At 35.0% G+C, this 27,275-nt stretch overlaps 1 protein-coding gene across 2 annotated transcripts; it reads right to left on the reverse strand.

The window, feature by feature from the left end:
• Positions 1 to 351: 351 nt before the first annotated feature.
• Positions 352 to 26,977, reverse strand: MRPL22 (mitochondrial ribosomal protein L22). 2 transcript variants are annotated; one of them, XM_074212538.1, is made up of 7 exons: positions 26,909 to 26,977; positions 26,773 to 26,821; positions 20,755 to 20,890; positions 14,225 to 14,290; positions 12,101 to 12,178; positions 10,123 to 10,192; positions 358 to 1,099 (listed from the first exon to the last, which is right to left on the reverse strand). In XM_074212538.1, exons 1-7 carry the CDS (start codon positions 26,934 to 26,936, stop codon positions 888 to 890), a joined length of 639 nt encoding a protein of 212 aa, XP_074068639.1. In that variant the 5' UTR covers positions 26,937 to 26,977; the 3' UTR covers positions 358 to 887. The 2 variants fall into 2 exon arrangements, with proteins under 2 accessions (XP_074068640.1, XP_074068639.1); XM_074212539.1 differs by lacking the exon at positions 20,755 to 20,890 and having other exon boundaries at positions 352 to 1,099; positions 26,909 to 26,928.
• Positions 26,978 to 27,275: the final 298 nt, after the last annotated feature.

A 27,275-nucleotide genomic window follows, 5' to 3' on the forward strand; every position in this document is an offset into this window, starting at 1 on the left:
CTAGCCATTAGGTGTAGTATAGTGCCACCTACTGCTCTATTTCTGGAATACAGAACAGAGATTTGAGTTTGCTTCTTTCCTCAGTAGTTAATAATACTCTAAGTCATAGAACTCTAGGACATCAGAACTGGATGAAGCCTTAGGGATCAACTCCCTCTCATTTTAGAGATGAGGAAACTGATGCTCAGAGAAGTTAAATGACTTAAATGCAGTGAGTGACACAGCAAAACAGTTCAACTTTACAATGAACAATGTCAGGAAGACATGGTTAACTGTCCTTTTTTCTAACAAAAAAAAAAGTCAGAATTTTCTCATTGGATTCCAGCTTTTTCTGTGCTTTAAGGACAAAAGAGAAACCTAAGATATTCCCTCATATTGGATAGTAAGCTGAAAAGTTAAAAAAGATTAGTGCTTCATCCACTGCTATGTAGCAATAGTGCCAGAATCAACATCACTTCCACAACACTCCCTAAAATGGTGCAGTAGATCAAAATGCAGATACTCTCACCTTCAGCAGAGATGGGAGAACTGAGTCAAGCAAGGGCACTCTAAGATTGGTCTGCAGTTCTCAGTCTCAAAACTGCCACCTGCAGGACAGTAGCTAGAAAGTTAGCACTCCCTTTTAAGTGTACCTGAGGAAAGCTTTCTAAATGATCTCCTCTCCATAGAGTTGAAAGGCGATCTTCCCTTCTAATTTGCAACCACATACAAATATGCCCAGAGGCTTGTATGATGAACCCAACCTTATAAATATAAACAAGCAGCTTCCCTAGGGCTGGATACACAGTATTACAGAAGCCAATGACAAACCACAAAAACATTTGTCTTTTTTTATTTACATTTTTTGAGAAAAGGGAGGAAAATATACACAATGGAGTTTGATTTCATCACAATGAATGAATGATGGTTCGATTCCGAAGCTCCTGAACATACTCCTTAGCATGGGCATAGCTCGTCTTTGGCTGCTCGGGAGGAGGAGGGGGTCCTTCTACCAGTTTCACAAAGTAATGGCAATAAACCTTCTCCATAATACCATGGAAACCTCGGCCATGGTAGCGAATGCGTTTCAGGCACTGGCCTCGTCCAGAGGTGGATTCAGCTAAAAAGGAAGAGAAAGAATCAACTTTAGAAGATGCAAGCCAGCTGCACAGCATTGTGTCCTTATCTCAGCTTGACCAGAAAAGGAATAACTACAGGAAGTCAGAGCTGAGACAAGATATCTATGTGTTTATGGCAAAGTTTGAAAATCTGCTCCCTGATGGGTTACTCTCCTCCAGATTATATGAACCTTCACTTTTAATCTGACTTTACTTAGCACAAACCAAACACTAACATGCCATGAAGAAGATTTGAAATCTTTTTGGTCTGCACTTGTAACAAAAAATTATTCAAATATCCCTCAAGTCATCCTTCCCTGCCCCTTGCTGTATTCCAAACCAAGATCTGTGCTGTCAATCGTGATCACTTCTGCCTATTTGCATCCTTGGCTAACTTAGTACTAATGCCTGCACACAGTGAGCCCTTAACAAATGCTTGTTGTCGGAGCAACTACCAGATCTCAAAGAATACCGTTACAGGGTATGTTCATGAATGCTACATGACTGCACACTCAAACAATGCCCTAAATTAGAAAAGCGATGTTAGAACTGAAGATGTCTTAAGAGATATTTAGTTGAACCAACTCATTTAATATTAATAGATGGGAAAATTGAAGGCTATAATGATCTGGCAAAGAGACAAACTAAGATTATTATAACCCAGGTCTCCTGACTCATGCCTAGTATAGTACTCTTTCTAATTCAATAAACATTTATTATGTACCTACTGTGGCCAACTCTACCACAATGCTTCCCATATACCAATGCTGCCTATTGTTCAGAATTGTAAAACGTATGAATCTTTTAAATAGGGTATAATTTAATTCCATTAGAACAATTTTCTGAAGAAATCCACTCATCCAAAATACTGTTCACCTCTTAGTTTCTTTTCCAAATTAATATACTCAAGTAACATGCTTTTTCAAAGGTACAATTTTCTCCGGGGCAGCTAGATGGTGTGGTGGATAGAGCACGAGCCCTAGAGTCAGGAGGACCTAAATTCAAATTCAGCCTTGGACTCTTAATAATTGCCTGTGTGGTGTTGGGCACATAACCCTACTGCCTTAAAATAAATAAAATTCTTTTTAACAAGACAATTTTGTGGGGCAGCTAGATGGCACAGTGGATAGAGCACTGAAACCTGGAGTACCTGGGTTTAAATCTGGCCTCAGACACTTAATAATTACCTAGCTGTGTGGCCTTGGGCAAGCCACTTAACCCCACTGCCTTGCCCCCCCCCAAAAAGGACAATTTTCTCAACCCAGTTTTCCCTTTTCCCTTAAAACTTTAAAATCTATAGTTCAATGAAGGAATTTTAACCAACTCAATTCATATCAATATTCATCACTCTTATGTTCTTATTGAGATATAATTAAGCTTTATGTGAATTTAGAATATGGTAGGAGAGAGAAGAGATTCTCTCAAAGTATTCTTTAGACATCTCCTTAACAACTACCTTGTAAGAGAGTTTGGAGGTACTATCTCTACTTTGCAAAGGTAAAAGATAAGAAACAGTCTAAGTATGGTAATGAAGGAGTTTCTACCCCACAAATCTATTCAACCTTAACCTAACCTCAAACATTTTGCTGGCCCTTTGAAAATATTTAATGGTTCCAGAAAGAAAGCTGCACTACAAGTAGAATACTGGGGTCAAGTGCATCCTGGAATCCAGTGTCAGAATCTGCCCAATGTTTACCAAAATGGTGACCTTCTTCCATCCAGAGATCAAATCCTAACTTCTGTACTCACTTCAAAACAAATGATGGATAAGTACACAATTGCCATGAAAGCATTATTTAAACTAGAATTCTTATTTGCCTTCAAACCAAATGGCTGAACTACTTGTCAAAAAAGAGTGGGAGGTTTTTGAGTTGTTTTTTTTTAAGGGAGAGCTATTACTGGAGAATATGTTCATTATTTCTCTTATATTTCCCCAAAATACCTAATTTATATATATTTGTATATGTACATCTATATATATATATATATATGTATGTCTATGTATGCAAGTAATGAAAGCTCAGAAGTAGTAACCTAATGACTCTCACATTTTACCACAAAGTCATGAAACATCATTTGTAACTGTGTGACATTAATACTCATTTCCTTATAGCAAAGTCTGCCAAATCTTTTCAAAAGGAAATTGCTTCAAAATACACAAGAGTCATGAACTTTTAAAACGTTCTTGTAACTGGTCTTCCCACCTCCCTTGTCTCACCTACCAATCCTGAACTTTAAGGTCAGATTAATTTTTTTAATACAGGGACCCTGCTCAAAAACCTTCCAAGTCTCCTCAAGGCCTCAAGTCTTCCATAATCTAGTTCCCAATCTTTTCCAATACCAAATAAAACATGAATTAAATACAAGAAACTATTGGCCTCATTGTCCTGAAAAAAAAAAAAGGCTCACTTCTACCTTTATGACTTCCCCTAGTCCTGATAGTCCATCTAAATCTTACTTTCCTACAAGGTCCAGTTCCCACACTCAAGTCTATTCTAACCATTCCAATCCACAGAAATGAACTCCTACAGTCCTGCTTTGTATTATACAATCTGGCATATCATCATGTTATCTTGTATTGTGATAGCTAATTTCTCTAAGTAGATTACAAATTCCTTGAAGGCAGACAATACACCATATTTCTTTTGTCATATGCAAATCAGACAACTGTCAAATATATGTAATAGTTCATCAGAGTCAAGTTCTGTACTAGATATTCACTAGATAGCTGACAATGGATAAATATAAGAATTAAGATGCCTCAAAAAAGTGAGGAACTTAAATATTATAGATGATTAAAGCAGATCTTAAAAATCACAATGACCAGAATTTCAAATTATAAAGTTCTCTTAACATTTTACATTAGTTGTTTGACTTTCTTCATTTTTTGCCATAATGCTTAACTCAAAAAATTAATTGCCATAAAACTCCACAAATCATCAAGACATGAAATTTGATTTGTCCTTGTCCATTTGTTATGAGCTATTCGCGATATCTTTGATCATTATAACTTTAGATGAGACTTTCTAAGTCTGTGGTCATACAATACCAAATAGTGTTTCAGACCAATGATAGCCATCTGAAGAAATTAGATTATAATGAGAACATATGCTACCCAAAACCACTGCACTAGAAAATCTCTTTACCCTTGTTTGTAACAAGAGCCTAAAATGGTTGCTGCTGAAATGGCAGTTAAAAAAAAAAACCAGTCTCCTACTACTACAATCATAAAAAATCCTCTATTTCAAAGTATTATAATCTAGAATTAGAAGGGCCATCTAGTCCAATTACCTCATTTTGATGAAACTGAGGACCAGGAAGGTTAAATAATTTGCCCACATTCATTATATGAATATCTGATGACTATCTTGGTAAATAATACCAAGGTTAACGGTCTCAGTTCCAATCTTTATGGAATAAAACATCTAATCACTCAGTGATGAAAGGCCTCAAAAACTGAAGAAAAAGAATAGCTTAATTCAGATAGTACCTTAAGATTTTCAAAGTACTTCCCATTCATTATCTCATTTGATTCTCAAGACAACTCTGTTAAACATTTCAATTTGGAAGATAAAGAAGCTGAGTCTCCAATAGGCTTAAGACTTTTCTTGAGGTCCCATGGCTTATACCAAATGGAACCCAGATCTCCCAACTCTAAATCCTGGGCTCTTTCCACTCTATATATGAATTCAATTCAATGTGCCTTGATGAGCTAGAATGAAGTATTCTTTTAAGCAGCTTGGGGGTTAAAAATGGCCAACAAAACTTAGAATTACCAATAGGGTTTTTCAGAACTTCAGATAAATACACTATTGCTTTATAAGTATATTTGACCTTGCTCCCTTTATCTGAGAGACAAAAATTAGGTTGGGTCATTCTGTTTCTAATAAGCTTACTATTTACAGGAATTTATGATTTTCATTAGAATTCAATTACAATGAACTAAGAAACATCTTCCTACGGAACTGAATAAAATTATTTCAATCAGGTTTTGTATTCAGTCATAAAGCAAGAAAGGTCATTAAGGGAGGTTAAGAAAATTTTCTCCTCCTCATCCACCCCATCTCCCGCTGAGTTTCTGGGAATTCCCAAACATTATTTATTCATACTATTCCTATAGGAAACTATTTATGATTAACTACCATGGCTCTGTAGTCATCTGAGTTGCCATTTTGATTTCCCTGTGCATATGCCAGAATATAATTAGTAATATGGGAATCTGATTTAAAATAAGATGTTTCGATGGAAAGTCACAATTTAATTGAATTGTAAGAGTAAGTGTAGTTACTTCTATTAATTCCAGGTTAGCAGGAATCACATTTCATTTCACCCAGAATAAACAGCTCCTTTAGGAAAGAGGTACTGAGACAAATAAATGGAATTTTAGATTATTTTTCAGTCTAGTTCAGACAAGTTCTAAAAAAACTTCTAATTTCCTCATAGTGGTTCAGTCTAGTTTCCTACAGAGAGGTACAAATATTTTTGGATATTTTTTGAAGCTCAAATATTTTTCAATAAAACTTCTTCTTACATTATAATATAGCCTTGGCAGATTGAGAATTTTTTGCTTAGGCATCAACATCTTTGTTTGATTACAAAACTGCTGAGGTCAGTGGTAATTGCTGCTGAAGTTAGGGGAAAACAACAGCTTCAACTACTTTACCTAAGAATGGTAGGAAGAGGCCCAGGGAAGCTTTGTAATAAATGTTGGACTCCTAAGAGAGAAGGAACTTGCTGCAAAACATCCTTTACAATTATATAAGCACTTTATGGCTTTCAAAGCATTTTCACTTACATTATTTCATTTTATATCCATCAAGAGTACAAAATCAAAGATGATGTCTGAATAACTGACCTCTCATCACAGCCACCTCCATTCAGTTTATCCACTTATCAATCCACCCTACATGCAGTTACCAAAGAACTAATATTAAAATATAGCTCTTATCACACCCTTGCTCAAAAACTTTGCTCTGATCCCCTTGAACTACCAAATAAAGTCTGAAATATTAAGTCATGAATTTAAAATCCTTCACAATTTGAGGTTAACTTATCTTTCCAATTTTATCTCTCACTATTTCTCTTCCCATACAAAGGACCAGAGGATATTTTTAGAGCTGGAAGGACCTTACAAGTCATTAAATCCAACCACTCATTTTAGATGAAGAAATTGAGGGTCAGAGATATTAAATGCTTGGTCAATGTCACACAGCTAGGAACGGTCTCAGGCAAGACATGAACCTAACTCTTCCTGACTTCATCACAGAGCTACACATCCACTAAACCATGGTGTATAACTTCTAGGCAAACTAAATTAACTTATACACTAAATGTACCCCTGGACTTCCCACCTCTATGCTTTTGCACATGCTGTTTCCTCCATCTAGAATATCATTTTCCTACCATTTCCCAGCTCCCAGCAACACCTTTCTAATTCCTACCCATCCTTCAAGATACTGTTTGAATTCTACCTTCTCCACAGAAACTTCCCTGTTCCTAATTTCCTTGTTCCTAAATTCCTAGGTCCTAAGTTTCTTCCTCTAAATTTAGCACTTTGTCTTTTATTTGAAAGACATTTATCAAATAAGCAGATTATAAAAAGTTCTAGCAACACAGTGAAAAATGACAATCCCTACCTTATTGTCTCAGGAAAATTTGAGGAAGTAAAGATCAATTTAAACTGAATAAGCAAAAAAGATGAAAGACAAGATCAGGAGAATTGGTGGTCTAATTTGACTAGAACAAAGAAAAATAAATAAGGAAGAATATATAAGGAGGCAGATTGTAGAAGGTCTATGAGGTGAGCCTAAACTGATCAATATTTATAATGATGAGGCCTGCCCATTAAGGAAAATTATTCTGTCAATTCTATCAAGGATGGGTAACAGAGAGTGACTGAAGTCTCAGAAGATAGTTAGGAGGCTATTACAATAGGTTAGGGAGGTATAGTAAAGGTTGACATTAGGATTGTTGCATGGAGGAAAGGAAGGGAGGGGACATATGAGATAGTGGGAAGGAAGAATCAGGAGAACATGGCAACTGATGTGAATGAAGGGTAAAAAAAGAAGAAAAACGTGTGTGTATGTGTGTGTGTGTGTATATATATATATATATATATATATATATATATATATATATATATCTGAGTTTTCAGTCAAATAATTGGAAAGGTAGTGGTTCCACTAACAGAAATAGGGGAGTCAAGCAAAAGGTCAGATATAAGTGAGGAAATGACTTAGATGTTTCTTACTATATCTTCACATTATTCCATGTGCAGATACTTTGCTGACTTCTTTTTATCACTTACTACTATGTCTTCCACACATCAAGTGATCAATAAATATTTCTCAGCTGAATAAAATGTCATAATCTGAGAGAAAAGAAATACAGACATATGTTGTCCTTTGCTTATCCCAAGTCATATTAATATTTGAAATCTAACAGATCTTACCATTCAAAAAGTTAAGGGCATTGCTAAGGTTGAGGCTTCCAAATGAAAGGATTATAATTAAAGATAAAAAGAACCTTTACAACTGATGGTTTATTTCTACTATTGGCCTGCAAAAAAATCATTTTAAAATCATTCCTTATGCCTTTAAATTACATTTGCTATATTAATGATCTGAGAATCAGTTTGAAAGGTCTAAATTCCATATGGCCTCTATTTACCTCCTCTCTGATAGAAAAGTATTTTATAATTTGAGTTCTGCTTTTTTCTTGTTTTGGTTTCTTAGGAATCACTTTCCCACAGCCTCTGGCTTTCCCGTGAGATAGAGAAGATATATACCACTTGTCCTAAGGTCATGCTTCCCTGCTTTCTGCAAATACCTTTTGCAAGACTGATTAGGTAAGATCTCAAACTAGTGATAAAACCCAAAGCTCTGGGTAACTGGCTCAGCAATACTTCTCTATCCTGTATAAATTAGCCTCAATGAAAAATAAAAAAAAAAAATTCAGCAGGGTCACTACTTCTCTGCCTAGTCTCCAAAGAGTATAAAATATTTTCTCTAAGGGAGTAGGGGGTACCTTGTAAGTCAATGTTTAGAATGGTGGTGCTTTTTTTAATCATTGAGGTCTACTGTATATCTATGATCTAGGATGCTGAACTACTATGGTCCAGAGACTTCAATTAATTTAACACTTGTTCACTGTTTTAAACTTGCAATAACTGTTTGTAAAATATTTCAATAGTATTAGTTTTCTTTGTAATCCTATATAGCTTTATTTTATGCATTCAAAAACATTATTTTAAGGAATCCATAAGATTCATCATGCTGTCCAAAAGATCCATGACACAAAAAGGGTTAAGAATCCCTGCTTTAGACAATTTCAAAAGACAGGTGATGGTAAATTCCATATGCAACCAGAGAGAAAACATCCAGAGTCTGAATGTAGAACAAAGCATACGTCTTCTTTCACAACATGACTAATATGGAAATATGTTAAACTTGATTATACACATATAACCTATCAGATTACTTGCTGTCATGTAGTGGGGGAGAGAAGGGAGGGAGGTAGAAAATTGTGAAAGTCAAAAGGCTACAAAAAATGTTGAAAACTATCTATGCATATAATTGAAAAAAAAAAACAAAATAAAATAACTTTAAAAAAAGAGTCCCTACTTTAAAAAGTGTACCAACTAAACTAGACATATCCTTTCACCAAGTGCTACCACCACCAGGAATCTAGGTGGTGCAATAGATAGAGTACTGGAGTCAGGAAGATGTGCCTCAGAGACTCAGACTATGTGATTCTGGACAAGTCACTTAACATCCCTCAGTCTCAGTTTCCTCCTCTGTAAAATGGAGATAGCACTACCTCTCTAGGTTATGTGAAGATCAAACAAAATAATATGCAGAGTACTTTGCAAACCTTAATGCACTATTATACATGCTAGCTATTATCTTATCAGTATGTACTTCAAAAGATCAGACAGAGGAAAAGAACTTCTATGTACAAAAGGTGTTTATAGCAACAATTTTTGTTGGAGTAAAGAACTAAGAAGAAAAAGTGGGTGACCATCAATCGGGCTATAACTGAATAAATTACAGGATATAAATATAAAGCAATGTCATTATACTATAATAAAAGACAAGAGATGAATTCAGAGAAACCTGGAAGGTATTATAAGGACTGACAAAGAATGATATGAGCAAGGATACAATGGAAAAAACTGGGAAAGACATTAGAACTATGATCAATATGATGACCAATCATAACTCCAGAAGACCAACAATCATTCGTGCTTATTATGGAAATGGACCAGAGGTAAAGTAAGAAACAGTATTTTTTGGACATGGCCAATAATGGATTTATTTTTAACTATACATACTTGTTATTTTTAAAAAATTTTTTTTGGAATGAGCAGAAAAATTAATAGGAGAAAGTAAATGGAGAATGATAATAATAGCAAAAAAAGAAGAAATGAAGAAAAAAAGCATCAATCAATCATTTAATGAAGACAAACAGCAGAAGAAAGTTGGTGGAGCAAATAATATAACACCACAAGAAGGGTGTAGTTTGAAAATAGTATATTAAATAAGTAAAACACCTCCCCCCAAAAAAACTCTACTGTACATAGTGGAGATTAATGGTTTCATATGCAGTCCTTTTTTTGTTCTTCTTTAAATGGGAAAATATTCATGTTTCTTGATATTTATCAGATGCACAATAATAAATAGGAAAAATTTTAAAACATGACCAGATGATCTAATTAAATGAAGTACCGGATCAGTGTTGATTATTATTTTGTTATTACTATTATTATTATTATTATTGTTGTTGGCTAAAGTTTCATGGCCTATATTACTTCAGTCATTTAAAGGACACAGAAGAATTATGTACTGTAGTTATTAACATTTGTATCTGGATAACACCAGCATCCTTCTAAGCTAACATTAACCAAAATTTTCAGTGGTTACACTCAGTCTTAAGTTGGCCAGATATAAAACAATCTTATCAGAAAATGCACTTAGGATCACCAATGGAAATCATTTTTCAGTTCTAAAAATATGAAATCCTTTACCTATGTATAAATTGGATCTGAACTCTACATTGTGGTCTCTCACTGCCATGTCTTGTGCTTCCAAGAGAACCTATGAGAAAGAAAAAAAAGTTAATACTGGTGACCCCTGGCTAAAAAAAAGAATGTAGTTTCTTGCTTGCTGTTTTATCTCTGTAATAAGACCACTAATTAGGTACATCTACAGAACAGTCAGTTTTAGAAAAGAAATCTGAAATAATAACAGGAGTAGAGACAGGAGTTTTTCTTCCTTAGACAAGATTTGCAAATGTAAGGAATATTAGCTATACTGCTTAAGTTTTCATAAGAAAAGGCAATCTATCAAGGAAAAGATAGCAGCAATTAAAAGCAAGAGCCTAGGGTATTGAACATTATGTCTGTAAGTTAGGGACTTATCAGAAAGCTCCACAGCTTAAGAAGCCAAAAAGCTAAATAACAGCTTTAAATCATTTGACATTCTCCTTTTAAACCTTAAATCTGAAGTAGACATTAGCAGCAGTTCTCAAAAATTATATTTAAGAATTTTTTTCTTAAAAGTCAAAAGCTAAATAAGAACTCCAAGGATATTTTGAACTTAAAAACTTTGTGCAGAACAAAAATACAAAATAAGTCAAATATGGTTGTATGTTACATGGCATGATCTTTTTCTTCTTTTAAATACTCAAAATCTATTTCACAATCTGAGCTGAGTGAAGTAAGCAGTCATGTAAACAATATACACAAAGATGATAACAAAGTAAATGGAGAAAATCAGCACAAAACAATCCAAAGTTAATTCTGCAAAACTATAAGATTTGAGAAGATATTACCAACTCACTCCTTTGCAGAGACAGAAGACCTATGGATGGAACACAAGGCATATATTTGCAGTTTTTTGATTAATTGATCAGTTTTGCTTATTTTTTTCCTCATCCTTTTCCCTTTTTTTTTAATTTAGAAAACTGTTATATGGAATAGCTCTTTGGAGGGTGGATTAAGGGGGAATATGGAAGAAATTTTGGTAATGTAAAAACAAAAGATATCAATAAATTTTTAAATGATACAATATCTAGTTACTCTTTGACATAGACAGTAGATATTCAATAAATGTTTAATTAATACTAAAAGCATGTTCTATGAGGGCAGGAATTATCTTTTATCTTAATATTATCCTCAGGATTTAGTGCAATATGCTACACATAGTAAACACTTAATAAATTTCTATTGAAAAAATAAACAAGTATAGAAGATCAATGCTTTCAAATGATTTCCTAAGAGAACATGCCTAGTTAACAACTATCTCAAAACAAAGCAGGTGCAAAATCAAAAGAATGAGAACTAATTCTAGGAGAAAACAAATTAAAGAAGTCGTACTTTGACCAATACCAATTGTTCTCTGAACTCAGACAAGTTCTGGTCATGAAACCCAGCACTGTTGCTGTTAACTCCCATTGTCAGGGCCAGCTTTCACTGCTCAACCACTGCACAACTCTTCCATACAGCCTCGATTTCCCCCACTGGAGTGGGGCCCCAATACAAGTTCTTGTTTCCCTCACTTCTGAAATTAAACTTCTGTCTAATTCCTGACTCTCCTGACTCTAAGCTGCTCTGGTAGGCTCTGGCCAACCACAGATTAGAAGCCAGTTCAGTCCAGTTAATACTTCATAGTGTCAAGGATGACTCAATAGAATTTTAAACCATAAGTTTCCATCAAAGATGTTAGTTCTCTGAGGAATTTATAAAACGTGTACTGCAGAGAATGTGACAGTTGAAATCAACTACCTCTGATGATTATTAAAGGAAAGCCAATATTTAATTTAAAGAAGATAATACAGAAAAATTTTACAGTACACACCACCAAAAGTCTTCTTAATTCCTTCAACCACCAAACTCAATACCAATTCAATGTTCCTAAGGCAAGAAACTTAGGAACATTAGGGACTCAATAACATTGATACTTAGAGATACAAAAATGAGAAGGCAAAAAAATTACCAAATTTACCTCTTTGATTATTTTTGCCCCCTTCTTGTCACTGAACTCCATTTGAGCCAAGGCCTGGTCAATGGACATTCCTCTTATCTAAAATTATAAAGACATAAAGAAAACAAAAAAGCACAATTAGAAAAAGTAATTCCTTCCCACTATCATTGAATTCAAAAAATACTTCTGCTCAGAACTCATCAATCAATAACTCAACAAAAATTCATTAACTGATTAATCTGTGCCTATGATCTCCAGAAGCTAGTCATATTTTCCCTGTTTCTATCTCTGATCTTCCTTCTCCATCATGATTTGGAAGATCACTCCATCCCTACGGTCCCTTCTTCTGATTGACCACTTCCTTCCAGAACCTCCATTTTAAGGTGTATCCAAGGTATCAATGTCCACTCCTTGATTCCTCTCAGGATTCTGTTCATGATTTTCCAAAATTATTTTTCCATTTATTCTACCCATGATTTTCCAGAATTAATTTTTCACCTCTCCTACTTCCACTTTTTCAGCTTCCTCTTTTGTACTGTCTTATACCAACAGAATGTAAGCTCCTTGAAGGCAGAAATGGTTTTTCTTCTAGCTTTTAATTATAACCCAAGTATTTGATACACTGTCTGAAATATAATAAACACTTGATAAGCCATCTTAAGATTTGTCTTCTTATTGTAAGGACCTTCTACTCAGGATGCCTAATTCTAGTTTTTCCCCCTCTAATCTTTCAATAAGCTGCCTAAATAATACTTTTAACACAATACTATGAATCTATCAAAGTCCTTCAAAGATTCTCATTTCCTACTAAATCAAAATTAAACTGATCTTTTAAGATTCTCTATAATCTCGGAAATGAGCTATAAGGGTATAGAAGTGAGGAGGAAGAAGGAAAAATCCAAAGTCAGAAACAGGAACAAAGAAAGGAGAGAAGTGAGAATAGAGAGATGACTGCCCATCTCTTCCTTAAATGGTCCCAAGCAGGAATTCCCTAACTGAAAGAAAATGGAAGCTCCATGAGAACAGGATTTGTGTTTATAGCTATCTTTGTATCATTAATTCTTATCACACTATTTTGTAAATATAATAAATGTTTAATGTATTAAATTATTGAATGGAAAGCCTTATGCTAATAACCTCTAAAGGAAGCAATTTAATCTACAAAAAATAGGAAAAAAAAGAAGTAAACAAAGGAACATAAGCATCCTTAGTTTAAAATCATTCTTCTACTTATATAATTTAAAGATAAACTTTGTTAGTACTGCTAAGATATACCTATTTAGTAAATATTACAAGAAAATTTGGGGCAGCTAGGTGGTACAGTGGATAGAGCCTGGAGTCAAGAAAATTATCTTACTGAGTTCAAATCTGATCTTACAACTTACTAGTTATGTGACCCTGGACAAGTCATGTCATACTGTTTGCCCCAGTTCCTCATATGTAAGATGAGCTGGAGAAAGAAATGGCAAATCACTCTACTTTTTTTGCCAAAAAATATCAAAATGGGTCACAAAGAGTCAGACGTAACAAGAAAAACAAAATTCAAAGTCTCTATTGCAGGTAGTACACACAGTTGTCAAGGAACTGCAGAAAATGTTACGAAATAAGACAGCCTAATTCCAGAGGAAGGGAATCACCTCTATTTCTTCCTTTAGACTTTCTTATACAGAATCATCATCTCCTAGGTAACAAATCAAGAAGTATCAACTCTGTGAAGACTGGTTTGCTGAGAGTCAAGGCTTCCTAAAACTGATTTCAAGACTCTTTGTCACCTAATCAAGATCCCCAAACCTTTAATTTAAACATTAGATCATTTCTGGTCTAATGTCTAAAGACATTGAGACTCAGTTATTCAGAAGAAAAATCCTATGTAATTCTCAATATTAAGGAAAGTCATGAAATTAATAAACGAGAATTTCTTTTTGGCTAACTACATTAAATTTTTTAAATACACTAATGCCTTATTCCTTTAGCTTTTTGTTTTTTTAAAAATAAGCACTAGCCAAAAACCCAGCTATTTTTGTAGGTTAGATTTTATTTAAAATCAATCTTGTCTAATCTAAGGTCTATAACTTTTCAGAATACAGGAATTAAAAGTATTTCCTTTCTTAAACACTTCACATTCTAGTCAGTCATTTTTCTTACCAATTTTGCTAAGTACCACATCTTGTCTTTGCTGTATTTTATTTGTCTTCGACAGTGATATATTTCCTGGAAAAAAGATTATTAAAATTTTGGTAAATTTATCCAAACAATAATAACATTGTTAGTTACTACTGCTCTAATTACATAGTAAAAAAGATATAGTAAAAAAGAAAATGTTATAAATGAAAAGACTATTAATTCTGTATTGTGTCCTAGACAAAAATCTGCCAGAAACATCTTTATTTTATTTAATATTAATCTAACATCCAAGTCACTTCCATCTCAGAGAAAGAAGAACAAATCAGTGTTGTCCTCAACCCCCTCCCCCAAATACTCTTAGATTATATATCCTCCCAAAATAAAAGGAAGGAAACATTTTATAGGAAACTTGAAAATAGTTTTGGATTAACATTTTAGAAGCCTCTAAAAGTAGTCCCTATTCCATTCCCTTTTGGACTTCTTGTGAATAATTTAATCCTTTCTCATCAGAAATATCCCTGTTCAGGGGAAAAAACAGGGGGGAAAAAGAGAGATGGTGCTGAGATAAGTCAATCACTTTGTGGGTGAGGAAAGCATTGTTCTTAACAATACAAATTTATTTATTAAATATTTACTTTATCCATTTTGCCATATTTTCATTTATTTTTGTCTGGTTTTTTAAATGTATTTTTTTGGTGGGTTGGCTTACTATCTTTATCTATGTTTTGTTACCACTCAGTTCATTTTTTTATTAAGATTTTTTGCCATATTACCCACCTTTCTAAAGTGTGGGGGAAATGGGGGGAGGGAGAGAATATTATTTAATATTTCAGTTGAACCAAAAAAGGAAATTTTTAATATGCCTCCACAATAGTACATACACTTCAACAATTCTTAATCTTTTTTCCTTTATCCTTTTTACATTTAAAATGTCTGGAAATTAGAAAAAATTATGGTATAATAAATATTCAGTTGTATGAAAAAAGTCATATAAGGCTTAAAAATAAGAATATGTATAGTGAAAATGCTTCTCAAGCTGCCTTTAAAAGTACTGCTGTAAAATAATCAATTTTTAAAAAAACAATTTACTCTTAACATAAGAAAAAGTACACAAGAGAAAAAGTGCATAGTAAACAATGGAAGGTCTCAAGGTCAGAAAGATCAGGTATCAACTTTCCCCACTGACGTATCTTGGCTGTGTGACTCTTGATAAGCCACCTGACCTCTTGGTACTCCTGACACCAAAACCATACAATGGAGAAAGTTACTGATACACACTGTTGGAAGGTTTTCTTTACCAGTAGTTCCCTAGACCTATAAATTCACAAGTCTGAACAAATACAAACAAATACATACTAACAAATATACACACATAAATGTGTGTGAAAACTAAATGTAAAAAAAAAAAACTCTTGTCCAGACTGTGACATAAGATCAGAAAGCAAATCCACTGAGTCAGTATATGAACATATATACCATGAGCCAATTTAGCAGAAAAACTGAATAGGATGAAGGAAACAGGCTGGATTTCATTTAGGAAATTGTGGAGATCCTTCAACAATACCAAGCCACTTCTATTGCTGCCACCTTCCATTCATCAAAAGATATATTTCTGAAAGTTTGCTGATGATGCTGTTTGATATTGAATCTTAGAACATTACTACAGCTTGAAGTACAAGAAACATAAGATAGGAAAAGTAGTTGACTTGGTCATGTAGCAAGAGCAAGGGAGATCAAATGGACTAAATGATGAAATGGTACTTACAAAATATAAAAAGAGACACAGGAAAGAATTTTGGTGGAATAGTGAACAGTGAGAAAATTCTCTACAGTACATTTAAAGGACACAGACAAGAATCACACAGGATAAGAGAACTCACAAGGACAGGATGGGATCTGCAATGACAGAGAGAATACCCACAGAAAAATCATACAGAGATCTATTTGCATGTGTGTATGTAAAAACATTTGATCAGAAGGGGTAGTGTGGGCTAGTGAACAGTCAAGCTGAAAAGACTGGCTAAATCTAGCCCGATAAAGTAGAGCAATTAAACTCAGTGTCCACCAGGCAAGGAGGAAGGATTTGAACTCAGATCTTCCCTACTTTAAGACTAAAGGTCCTATTCATTCCTCTACCTACAGGGGCTAGAATGGTGAATTTGGACTTAAAGGATCTGGGTTTAAATCCTGACACTGATCTTTACCATCCAAGTTAACTTAAGCAAGTCACTTTTCCTCTCTAAAAAAATTTTACTAATAATTTTCAGAACCCAACAAATCAATTGCTTCATAAAGAATGGGATGTGGAGGCGGGGAGGGATGAGTGAATAACAGGAGTAAATAACAAAAACTCCCCTCCATAAAGAACCTGAAGACTAAAGGTTACATACCTATATAGGTCCCAAATTTCTCGGCCCCAATTTAGTGAGACTCAGATAAATAAAGACACTTGTCTACGACTGCAGGGAGAATTACTAGCAGAGGAGAGGATGAGAAATAGATATCCTAACTCCAAGTCTATTATTCTTTCTATTATTGCACATTATTAATTTTCAAAACACTTCTGGACCTTCTCTTTGTGAGGTGCAATTAGAGCCAGCAAAAATACTCTTTTAAATACCTCCAATCTTAGCCAATTTTGAATCACTGTAAATGAACATGATTTTTTAAACATGCAAAAAAGTCTTTAGAGACCAAGTCTGGTGAATAAATTGCAATGTTTAAATTGTGTAGTAATACCATTTTTAATGAAACTCACTTTTCTTTGTAGCTTCAAATGGCTCTAAGGCAATCCATGTATTAAAAAATGATTATAAAATGACACAGAGACACAAAAAAATCATGCCAGAACTTACAACTCCAAAGTGGTCACTTAAGTATATTCCACTCCAATGTGATACCATTGCTCAGATCATTTTTGGAACTGCCTTCAGATCTAACTTACAAGTCACACATGAAAATGAGCCTCATAGGAGATCACACTGCATACAATGTCAGACATAGCTTATATGTTAGCTAAATTTTTCCCCCTTTTTTATTCTTTATTATCATTAATGGTTCTAAGAAAAAGGAAAAAAGGATATATTGGGGGAAAGAATATGATGTAAAAACAAGATATCAACAGTATTGGGGTTTTTTTTTTTTAAAGATTAGTTTTCACTGTCCTCCCATTAAAAACAGAAAATGAGTTGACACACATCAGTATGAGTGTGAAGAATCTCAGTATCCTCAGAGATTGATGGAAAGAGAATTAGATTGGCTTCAAATCCTGCCTACGTCTCTTACTGGTCCTTAAGCTTACTGAGCAAGAAGGTCCTTTTTTGTAAACTGGTGTTCAGAAAACTTTCATTAACTATCTCAAAGCACTGTTGTAAAGAGAGTAACTTGTTTAATATTTAAGAATGAACTAGAACAATAGAAATACAACAGAAATGAAAAACCTATTAAAGGAAATTTTTAAAAAACAATCAAAGAACAATGTTTTCAGTTACAGGTTAAGGGAGAGCTAAAGTTAGTAATCTTAAAAATGGAAACTTTGGTTTGTGCTATTCTTATGGGGTCAATATTTCTCTACCTGGATGAACTAAGGAAAGATATTTGAACATGCAGTATAAATCCACAATCCTAGGAACAAAAGAGATCATATTCCAAGAAGATAGGGGTACAGCTATTATATATCCTCCTCAAAAATCAGAAGATAAAGATCAACATTTACTTAAAATAGAAAAAAAGGATAACTTTTTTAATGGATGATGAGAGATCTTTGTAAGAGCTCAATTTAGAAAGACCTGGATAAATTAAGACAAACACTGAACTGCAGTAATTCCTGGATTGTAGAAAATTAGTCTGAAGAGAAATATTTAAAATAATTTGCTGAGCTGAGAATACTTTTTCTTTATATTTTTCAAGGCAATGGGGTTAAGTGGCTTGCCCAAGGCTAAGTAATTATTAAGTGTCTGAGGTCGCATTTGAACCCAGGTGCTCCTGACTCCAAGGCCGGTGCTCTATTCACTGCGCCACCTAGCTGCCCCTGAGAATACTTTTTAAAAAATGTATTTGATTAATTTTAGATAGTGCTACATAGTATAAGTCTTAAGTATTACATAGTGTACATCCTAAGACTACCTTAGGAGATTTGCTTTAAATGAATAAGCGATAACAGCTTCTTTTTTTTTAACCTGAATTGATAAGATACAACTGAACTTCTGATTTCATTCATAAAAAGAACTCTACCAATACAGGTCCAAACTTTCTCTATCTTAAAAAGAGTTTTGTAGACCACTGAGAAAATAAATAACTTTCTAAGGGTCAAATTGCCAATGTCAGAGATAAGACTTAAACTCAGATTTTTCTGGCTTTAAGTTGCCATATCTAACTAGGCAACGTGTCTCTCAAATTGCTAAGTATGATTTAAAATAGTTTGTAGATTGTGTGGAGTGCTATTAAAACCAGTGAGACTATCTAGAAAAGATACAGAATAAATTGATCATTCTCCCAATAATCTTGTTTATACAAATAAGTTGCAAAGTGGTTACTTTTTTTAAAATAGAAAGTAAATTAATAACATGCAGCCCAATCTCAATTCAAATTATCACAAATTCCCAATCAATGAAAACAAAATTAATGTGTCTTCATAATTAAAAAAAAAAGGATGAGAGAATGAATGAAAAAAAGATTTATTAAGTAGTCACTATGTGTTAAGTATTGAGGATACAAATACAAGAAGTCAAGACAGTTTCTGCTCTCAGGAAGCATGCACACATGGTAATTGGGGGAGTCAGCTGTAGGTTAGATGGAAAGTCCTGGAGGTTCTAAGGAGAGAAAGTAAGACCCAGGGATCTTTAACATGCATTTGCAGATCAGATGACAGTACCCAGGGGTCTGGAGAGGGTAGAAGCAGGAAAGATGTACTGGGACAGAGAATCTTAGGATATAGGGCATATGGTAAGGTCTAGTAGTCTTCCATCTCTCCAGAAGGATCAGAGTTGTTGAGTTACATTTCATCCCACTGGTGTGAGCAGGCATAACTTTTCTCCACTGTTAACCCTAATGAAGTCTGGGCAGCCTAGGACCAGTAGAGCAAAGAGAGAGGTAGCTAGATAATAGGGAAAAGTCTCCCCCACATATGGCTTAGGTAAATCTACACTAGATCCTGGTGCTACTTAAATTACACATGTACATCTCAGCTGAGAATATTAAAGCACAGCAAACACTGGAAAGCAAAGGAAACTGGGAATGGAAACATTTCCATATAAAATATTATATTAAGTGGATTATTATTAATCTTTTTTATCTCTCTACCTTACTGAAACATATAACTTAAAATTGTTTACTATTATCTATTAAAAAACTAAGAAGGTGCTTACAAAATTGGAAGCCAAGATTAGTGAAAATACTTTCAGACTGGAGGAGTGGCTGTTTGTCCAAGGCTATGTAAAAGTACAACCTAATGAGAAAATTATGCCCAAAAATAAATTAGGCAGTTGGAAAATAGTTCCAATCTTTTTCAGTTTAATAAGATATTAGTAGGTCCATTACAAGCAATTATTTACTCAATGACATTTAAAGTAAGAAAAAATTAAAGAATTTCCCAGTGTAAATATCAGAACTTGACCACAGTGTATCTCATTCATTCAGCAAAATCTGAATTTTAATGAATTAAAGAAGCACCTCTAATGAACTGAGGAAAACTAAGAGAGCACAAATATCACTGTAAAGAAAAACAACTTTGAAAGATTTAATTACTCTGACCAAAGCAGTAATGAATCATGCCTCCAAAAAACACAGAAAAGTGGACTCATGGTGCAGAATGACACAAGCATTTTTTTCTATGGTTACTGTGTTGAATATGCATATTTATTTTAAGGAATATTTTTTCTCATTTTTTGATGTGAGAAAATGTTAGAAAAGAAGAGGGAGGTCAGCAATAGTCATGCTTCAAAAAAAAAAGAAGGCTATTGAAAGACTTTAAAATAAACAGAAGGGAACATAAGTTCAAAAGAAAACACAGAAAAACCAGTTAGTTTTAAAAGTAATTCAAAATCTTACATACATGTGTATGTAGACACACATATATATGTGTATATAAATATATGTATATTTTAAAGCAAGCAATATGAAATGGAGAGCCATGACTTTATACACAATCTTTTTTATTCTGTTCTGTGTATAGAAATATTCTTTTGAGGAGGGGGCAAGACATAAATTTCAAAATAAAATTCCAATTTTTAAAAATAGCAATTATATTAGGGTTTCTCAAGTTAACAGGATAAAATTGGGGCTGATTTACAATGGATTAATGACCTTTCATGAGACACTAGGCTTTGATTCATGTTTCATTCATTCTAAGGTTAAAACCCATTTTTATAAATACAGTTAAAAATAATAAAGCAATTCAGGCTATAAAAAATACATCACTACAAATAGACCTTGTTGATTATAAGATCATGCAAATCAGTATAATTTTTAAAACAGCTAGCTACTTCACTGCTAATCACCTAAGAGTCAAGAAGTATTATCAAATTTAAAAGATGTTTTATCCCCAAACTTACTGCAGGTCTCCGAGGCTCTCCTGGAAGCTGTGGAGGATAAATTATTTTATTTTTCTTCTCCCATTTTCTTGAGATATCAAGGGAAGCACTTGTATGAACATGTGACAAAGGCAAAACATTTTGTGATGAGAGTAACCTATAAAACAAACAGGAATGCCTTTAATACTTTAGCTTTTAGAAATAATCTATTGGACTAAACCAGCTCAATTCTCAGAAAAAAAAAGACAATTTAAGGACACACATAAACACAGTAATTATGGGTCAGCAAAACTTTTTAAAAGGCTAAAATGAGCTTAATATATTTTTTAAAAGTCCCTCTGACTTCCCTACTTCTGTCAGTGGTACCATCATGTTTCTGACCTTGGTGTTATCTTTGATTCTTCATTCTTTCTTACTTCTCACATTTATTTAGTTACCAAGTTTTGTTCCTTCTATTTCTATTACATTTTTCTTTTCCTGAGAAAGTTCCTTTGAGAGTGTGGGTTATTTCAATCAATATATATCCCCAGAACTTAGCCCAATATCTGATACTGTTAAGTCAGTTTTAATGTTTAATAAATATTATTTATCCCTATTGTTATATTAAAAAAAGTAACCCTATATTTAATAGATTTAATAGTAGTAACCTAAAAGTCTACAAATTGTCCTAGCAATAAAATCTGTCTGCTTTGGCTGCTGAGGACTTACGAAATATTCATGAAATAAGTTTAAAAATGTAACAGACAAAAAGTCCAGAAGAGCGTCTTTCTCTGTCTGTAGTGACGGGGTACTACAGTAGAAAAAAATAGTCAAAGAATACTAAAGAGCATGCCATTGCCATTTTTAGGTCTGTGAATATTAACCTATATGATGATAATTAAAATATATGATTCTTATCCAGTAACCAATGAGTAATTATGCTACTAGAAACATTCTAACTATGAAACTTGACACTCTCATTAAAAATCAAACTTCAAGAAAATAAAGGAAGATACAACTATATAGAAAGCATCGATCATAGGTTCTCCTAGGAAAAACAAATAAAGGAGATGGTGGAATTGGTTTTCTTATGTACAAGGAGAAAACAAAAAATACAACTTTGTAGGAGTCTTAGTCATATTGTAATGCAAATGCTCATGACAAACATTTGCAAAAAGATTGCCACAAAGGAAATGACAATCTATATACCACATTTGTAGCAGAGGATGAGAAAGAGAAAAATCTAAGGATGTAGTACGACCTTTTAAGTCAATCAACATATATTTTAATAAGCAATGATTTTAGTACAAAGGTGGACATAGGAGAGGTCAGTTAAAAAAATATATATTGGAAGACATGATTCAGAAGTAAGAAATAAGAAGTCAAAAACTAGATAGACAGAAGCCTTATTCCTTTGGGGGGGGGGGGATTTTTGCAAGGCCATGGGTTTAAGTAATTTTCCCAAGATCATAGAGCTGGTAAGAATTAAGTGTCTGAAGCCAGATTTGATCTCAGGTCTTCCTGACTCCAAGGCTGGTGATCTATCCACTGTACCACCTAGCTGTCCCCCTTATTCCTCTTTTTGAGAAACATTTGGAAGTGCTAGATATGTCAAGTGGCAAAAAGCATCGCAAAAAAAATTATCAACTGTCACAGAGAAAAAACTACTAGTTATTAATATAAGGTTCATTTTTGATTTGGCAGTCTCTGTAAAGTTAGATGGCTGATGTTTTAGAACAAAGAAAATCAAAACCAAATTAGAAGAATATGAGAAGTTATTTTTTAGCACTTAGAACAATGCCTTGCATGTGATAAGCTTTATGTATGTTTACTGTTTTTAATATGAAAATAATCTACACACATACAATGTATCCTTAGTGAACACAAATAATATTTGAGATCAGAGGGATCTTCTTACTAAAGGGTATAGAGAATACAAGACTCCATTAAATGGAAAAAAAAAACATTTGGTATGGACAGATGTTGCGGTAGATAAAGTGCTAGACTTAAAGAGTCACAGAGATGAGTTCAAATTTTGCTTTAGACAATTACTTGTTTTATGATCCTGAGCAAATCACTTAATCTCGCTTAGCCTTGACTTCCTCCTCTGTGAAATGGAGATAATAATAGCACCTACTTCTCAAGGTTGCCTTGAAGATGAAGGGAGAGATTTTGGGTAAAGTACTGTTTGTATACTCTAAGAATCTGACCTGGGCCCTCTTCTCTTTTCTCTGTTCCCTCTCCTGAAGACCTCATCAGTTTCCAGGGGCTCAATGATCATCTCAATATATCCCTCCTACATCACCCTCTCTGAGCTCCAATCCAATATCACCATCTATTAGGCCTCCTGAACCTGATGTCACAGGTATCTCAAACTCAATGTCAAAAGCAAAATCCACTATCTTCCCCCTAACTCATGTCCTTTCCCAAATTCCATATTCCTCTCATAGGTACCAGTATCCATTATCACCTAGATCATTCCCTTGATGTCATTCTCAGTGCCTAATTCTCCTTGACCACACATATTCAAACAGTTGCCAGGTCTCATAAATTCTACCTTTTACACATCTCTTGTATCTTTCCCCATCTTTCCACTCACATGATCACCCTCATCCCTTCTAACTTGAATTACTGCAATAGCATTCTGATTGCTTTCCCTGACTCCACATATCTCTCTAAGCTAGTGTCCACAAAGCTGTCACTAATTCTAAATGATAGATTTGACCAGGTTACTCCCCTGCTCAACAAATTCCAGTGAATTTCTATTCCCTTTAGGATCAAAAGCAATTTCTTCTACCTCTTCACAACCTGGCTCCAATCTACCTTTTCAGGTTTATCATTTATTAATCTCCTTCGGCATGTTATACAGTCCAGGCAAACCGGCCATCTAGCTCTTCTCACACAGGACAGTCATGTTCTTGTTTATGCTTTTGCAAGACTGTCTTCCATATCTAGAGTGTAATGCTTTGTGAGTCACCTTTCCCTTTAAGAATACTTAGTTTCGGGCAGCTAGATGGTGCAGTGGATAGAGCACCGGCCCTGGAGTCAGGAGTACCTGAGTTCAAATCCTGGCCTCAGACACTTAATAATTACCTAATTGTGTGGCCTTGGGCAAGCCACTTAACCCCATTTGCCTTGCAAAAACCTTTAAAAAAAAAAAGAATACTTACTTTCCTTCAAAATGAAGAGTAAATAGCACCTTCAAAAAGAGGACTTTCTGGACTCCCTCACCAATTCTAGAGCTGCTGGGATCTCCTCTACCATATCTAGACCTTCTTTACTTTACACATGTATGTGTTATTTCCATTCATAGAATGTTAACAAAAATGTTTTACCTCAAAAACTAGCATATCAGTTTTAGAGATGAAACTAAGGTACAGAGAGGGATATCCAAATCTTCCTGACTCTGACTCACCACTATTTCTTATTACTTTTCGTTTCTCTATATGCTCTCAGGTGATCTTATCTACTTCCAAGGTTTTAATTAAGATCACTATAAATGACTCCCAAAGCTATATTATATACAGCCTTAATATTGCTCCTGAACACCAATGCTACCTGGTCAATGTCTGTTGGAAAACTTCATTTGCTGAAATCAAGAGCACTAATAATCTCACAGGTTTAAAATCTCAGCTGTCCTACATTCTTTTTTCTACATTACCCATTACTACAATATCCAATCAGTTGTCAAGTGTTCTTCACAATTCCATCTCTATGATGTCTCTTACATCTGCAGTTTCTGCATTAGCATTTCCAATACCCTTAATGCTCATCTGAACTATTATAATTCAGCCTCAGACATTTAATAATTACTTAGCTGTGTGACTTTGGGCAAGTCATTTAAACTCATTGCCTTGCAAAAAAAAAAAGAACTTATAGCAATGCAGATCAACAGCTTATAGTCTTAGCTGACTAAACTAAGAGAGGTTCTTACTCAGGGACAAACAGCTAACTTGTCATATAAGACTTGAACCTAGGTCTTTCTGAATAAGTACAGCCCTTTCTTTCTCTACACCTTGCTGGTTTCCACAAGTAATAATTCACCTTAAAGATAAAAGCAAAGCCTCACATAGTAATTAGTGTATTAAACACAAGTACTAATTGTTTATTACCTACTATACCAAGCTTTGTGTTGTGTGAGACACATGCCTAAATTTTTGTAGCGAGGTCCTGAATTAAACATCATTAAGAATTTGATACTGTCAGGTACAACTGCAGCATGGATAACTGAAATCCAAGTATAATCCATTTAATTTTAGAAAAACCTCTTACTAGCATTTTATGTTATGTATATATATATATATATATATTTATATATAATTTAAAATGCTGCTCTTCAAAAAGTTATAATCTATGCATATTAAAAACAAAGAGAGACGATGTTGTCACAATGAAAAACTTGGGAGTTAAATAACTCAGAACTAAATCCTGTGACAATGGACAAATCACTTAGCCTCTCTGACCTCATCTGTAAATGGCAGTTAGGAGAATCCTAGCTTATTTCTAAGGCCCCTTCTAAGTTCTGAAACTGTGATTCTAGGATCTCCCTTAAAAATACTATCCCTTGAATCTGTGATAAAAATAGGCTTTTTGTATTTTGATCCTAACTGTGCCAGGATCATCTTAACAATAAAATCTTGCTTGATTTAGCCTCCTATCTATACAACAGAAATGATGATAGAAAAAATTGATTCTTCCTGTAAGTTTTGATTATATCAATACACAGCTATTAGAGTATCTAATAATTACTGCCCAAGCAGACAGTACATTTTACAAGAGGAGTAGGTTTGGAGGCAGGAAGACTTACTTCATTCACACTTAATAGCTCTGTGACCAATTAAGTCGTTCAGTTTTCCCATTTAAAAACTGGAGCTATTAACAGTACTTAAGTCACAAGGTTTGTTAAGAAGACCAAATGACACTAAATATGTAAGGACTTTTCAAAACTTTAAAAGTGATCACTTCAAATCTCCCTTCTTAAGTTATGCTTCAAGACTTGCTTTCATTTGAAACTGTTTATAAACAGTGCTTTTAAAATTGATAGTACAGGGGTGGCTAGGTGGCACAGTGAATAGAGCACTGGCCCTGGAGTCAGGAGGACCTGAGTTCAAATCCGGCCTCAGATACTTAATAATTACCTAGCTGTGTGGCCTTGGGCAAGCCACTTAACCCCATTTGCCTCGCAAAAACATAAATAAAATAAAATAAAATTGATAGTACCGGGGCGGCTAGGTGGTGCAGTGGATAGAGCACTGGCCCTGGAGTCAGGAGGACCTGAGTTCAAATCCGACCTCAGACACTTAATAATTACCAGGCTGTGTGGCCTTGGGCAAGTCACCTAACCCCATTTGCCTTGCCAAAAAAACCCTAAAAAAATTAAATTGATAGTACCATGCTAATACAAAGAATAGGAAAATAAAAACAAAAGTTCCAGTTCTACAGGAACCAGATATGGGGGACATTTACAGTTCCTGCCTCTCAAGTAAACGTGAACACAATTTTTTCACTACTATGACCTAATTGTTATAACGTTCTCTTCTACTCAAGCAAAACACACTGCTTTCCCTCTTTAAGGGTCGTGCTTAAATTAAAATCACTGAGTACAGACAAAGCCACTCCAGTTCACCTAAAATGCCATTTACCCCCACCACTTGTGCCAAGAGTTCCTTGTCCGCCAATAATCCTGGGTGAGGCTCTTCCGCCTTCTGGGTCTCAATTTCCCCGCTCGGTACAAGGTGGGGGGGGGGGGTGACCCATGTGACCCCTAAGGCCCCTTCTGGGCCTGACAGTCTATATTCTAAGTTCTTTTTAGTTCTAAGCAATCTATATTCTAAGGAGCCTCTGGAAGCTGGAAGCGCCCCTTTTGTCGGGGGGGGGGGGCTTTATCAACTCGCCCCCCCATTCCCTTCGCATCACACGGCGCCTCTCGGCTCTGAGCCAATCAAAGCCGGCTGCAATGGCCCGACCTGGCCTTCTGGGTAACTGGGCGCCAATCGCTCCGCATTCTCCTTTCTAAGGCCACTAAAGGTGCTTTCTCGCCTTCTTCCCCTCGTGACTCACCCCAAACCATACGCCCCGCGGCTCCTCAGACTCTTCAGCCAGAAAGAACCTGCAAAAAGAAACAGAATCCATCACGTCAGGCTGGCTCTGGTTCCGAGCCCTCATCCCACTCCGGCTTTCCAGCCTGGTCACTAACCTAAGTCTCTCCACCAGAGAGCCGCCATCTTGGCGCTTTCGCTCTACGGTGGCCGCGACGGCTCAGGCTCCGCCGCCGGCAGAGCGCATGCGCCGCCGTAGCTGCTTCCGGGGTGGGGCGCCCACGTGGTCCGCGGAAAACACTAGCGCTAGATGTACCTCCTGGAGGCTGACCAGATGAAAGAAAAAAAAAGTCGGGATTTGGAATTATGAATAGGATTCCTCTCCACCTCCACCAGAAAATTGTGGATCCGGTTAGAGCGCTACACAGTCCGGAAAGCCCGAGTTCAAATACGGTCTCAAACATTGAGAACTTTTACCTCATTTGTAAAATGTGATCCGACTAAGGGCCCTCCACTAGTTATGAG

The sequence above is a fragment of the Macrotis lagotis genome, chromosome 1 (genome assembly GCF_037893015.1).
Source record: "Macrotis lagotis isolate mMagLag1 chromosome 1, bilby.v1.9.chrom.fasta, whole genome shotgun sequence".
In the NCBI taxonomy this organism is placed as follows: domain Eukaryota; kingdom Metazoa; phylum Chordata; class Mammalia; order Peramelemorphia; family Peramelidae; genus Macrotis; species Macrotis lagotis.

Excerpts from the sequence above, each read along its gene's own strand:
- MRPL22 (XM_074212538.1), bottom strand. The coding sequence starts at position 26,936 with ATGGCGGCTCTCTGGTGGAGAGACTTAG. Across the intron at positions 10,193-12,100 it reads GGGCAAAAATAATCAAAGAG|GTTCTCTTGGAAGCACAAGA; the intron begins GTAAATTTGGTA and ends TCTTTCTCATAG. Across the intron at positions 1,100-10,122 it reads CAGATCCAATTTATACATAG|CTGAATCCACCTCTGGACGA; the intron begins GTAAAGGATTTC and ends CTTCCTTTTTAG.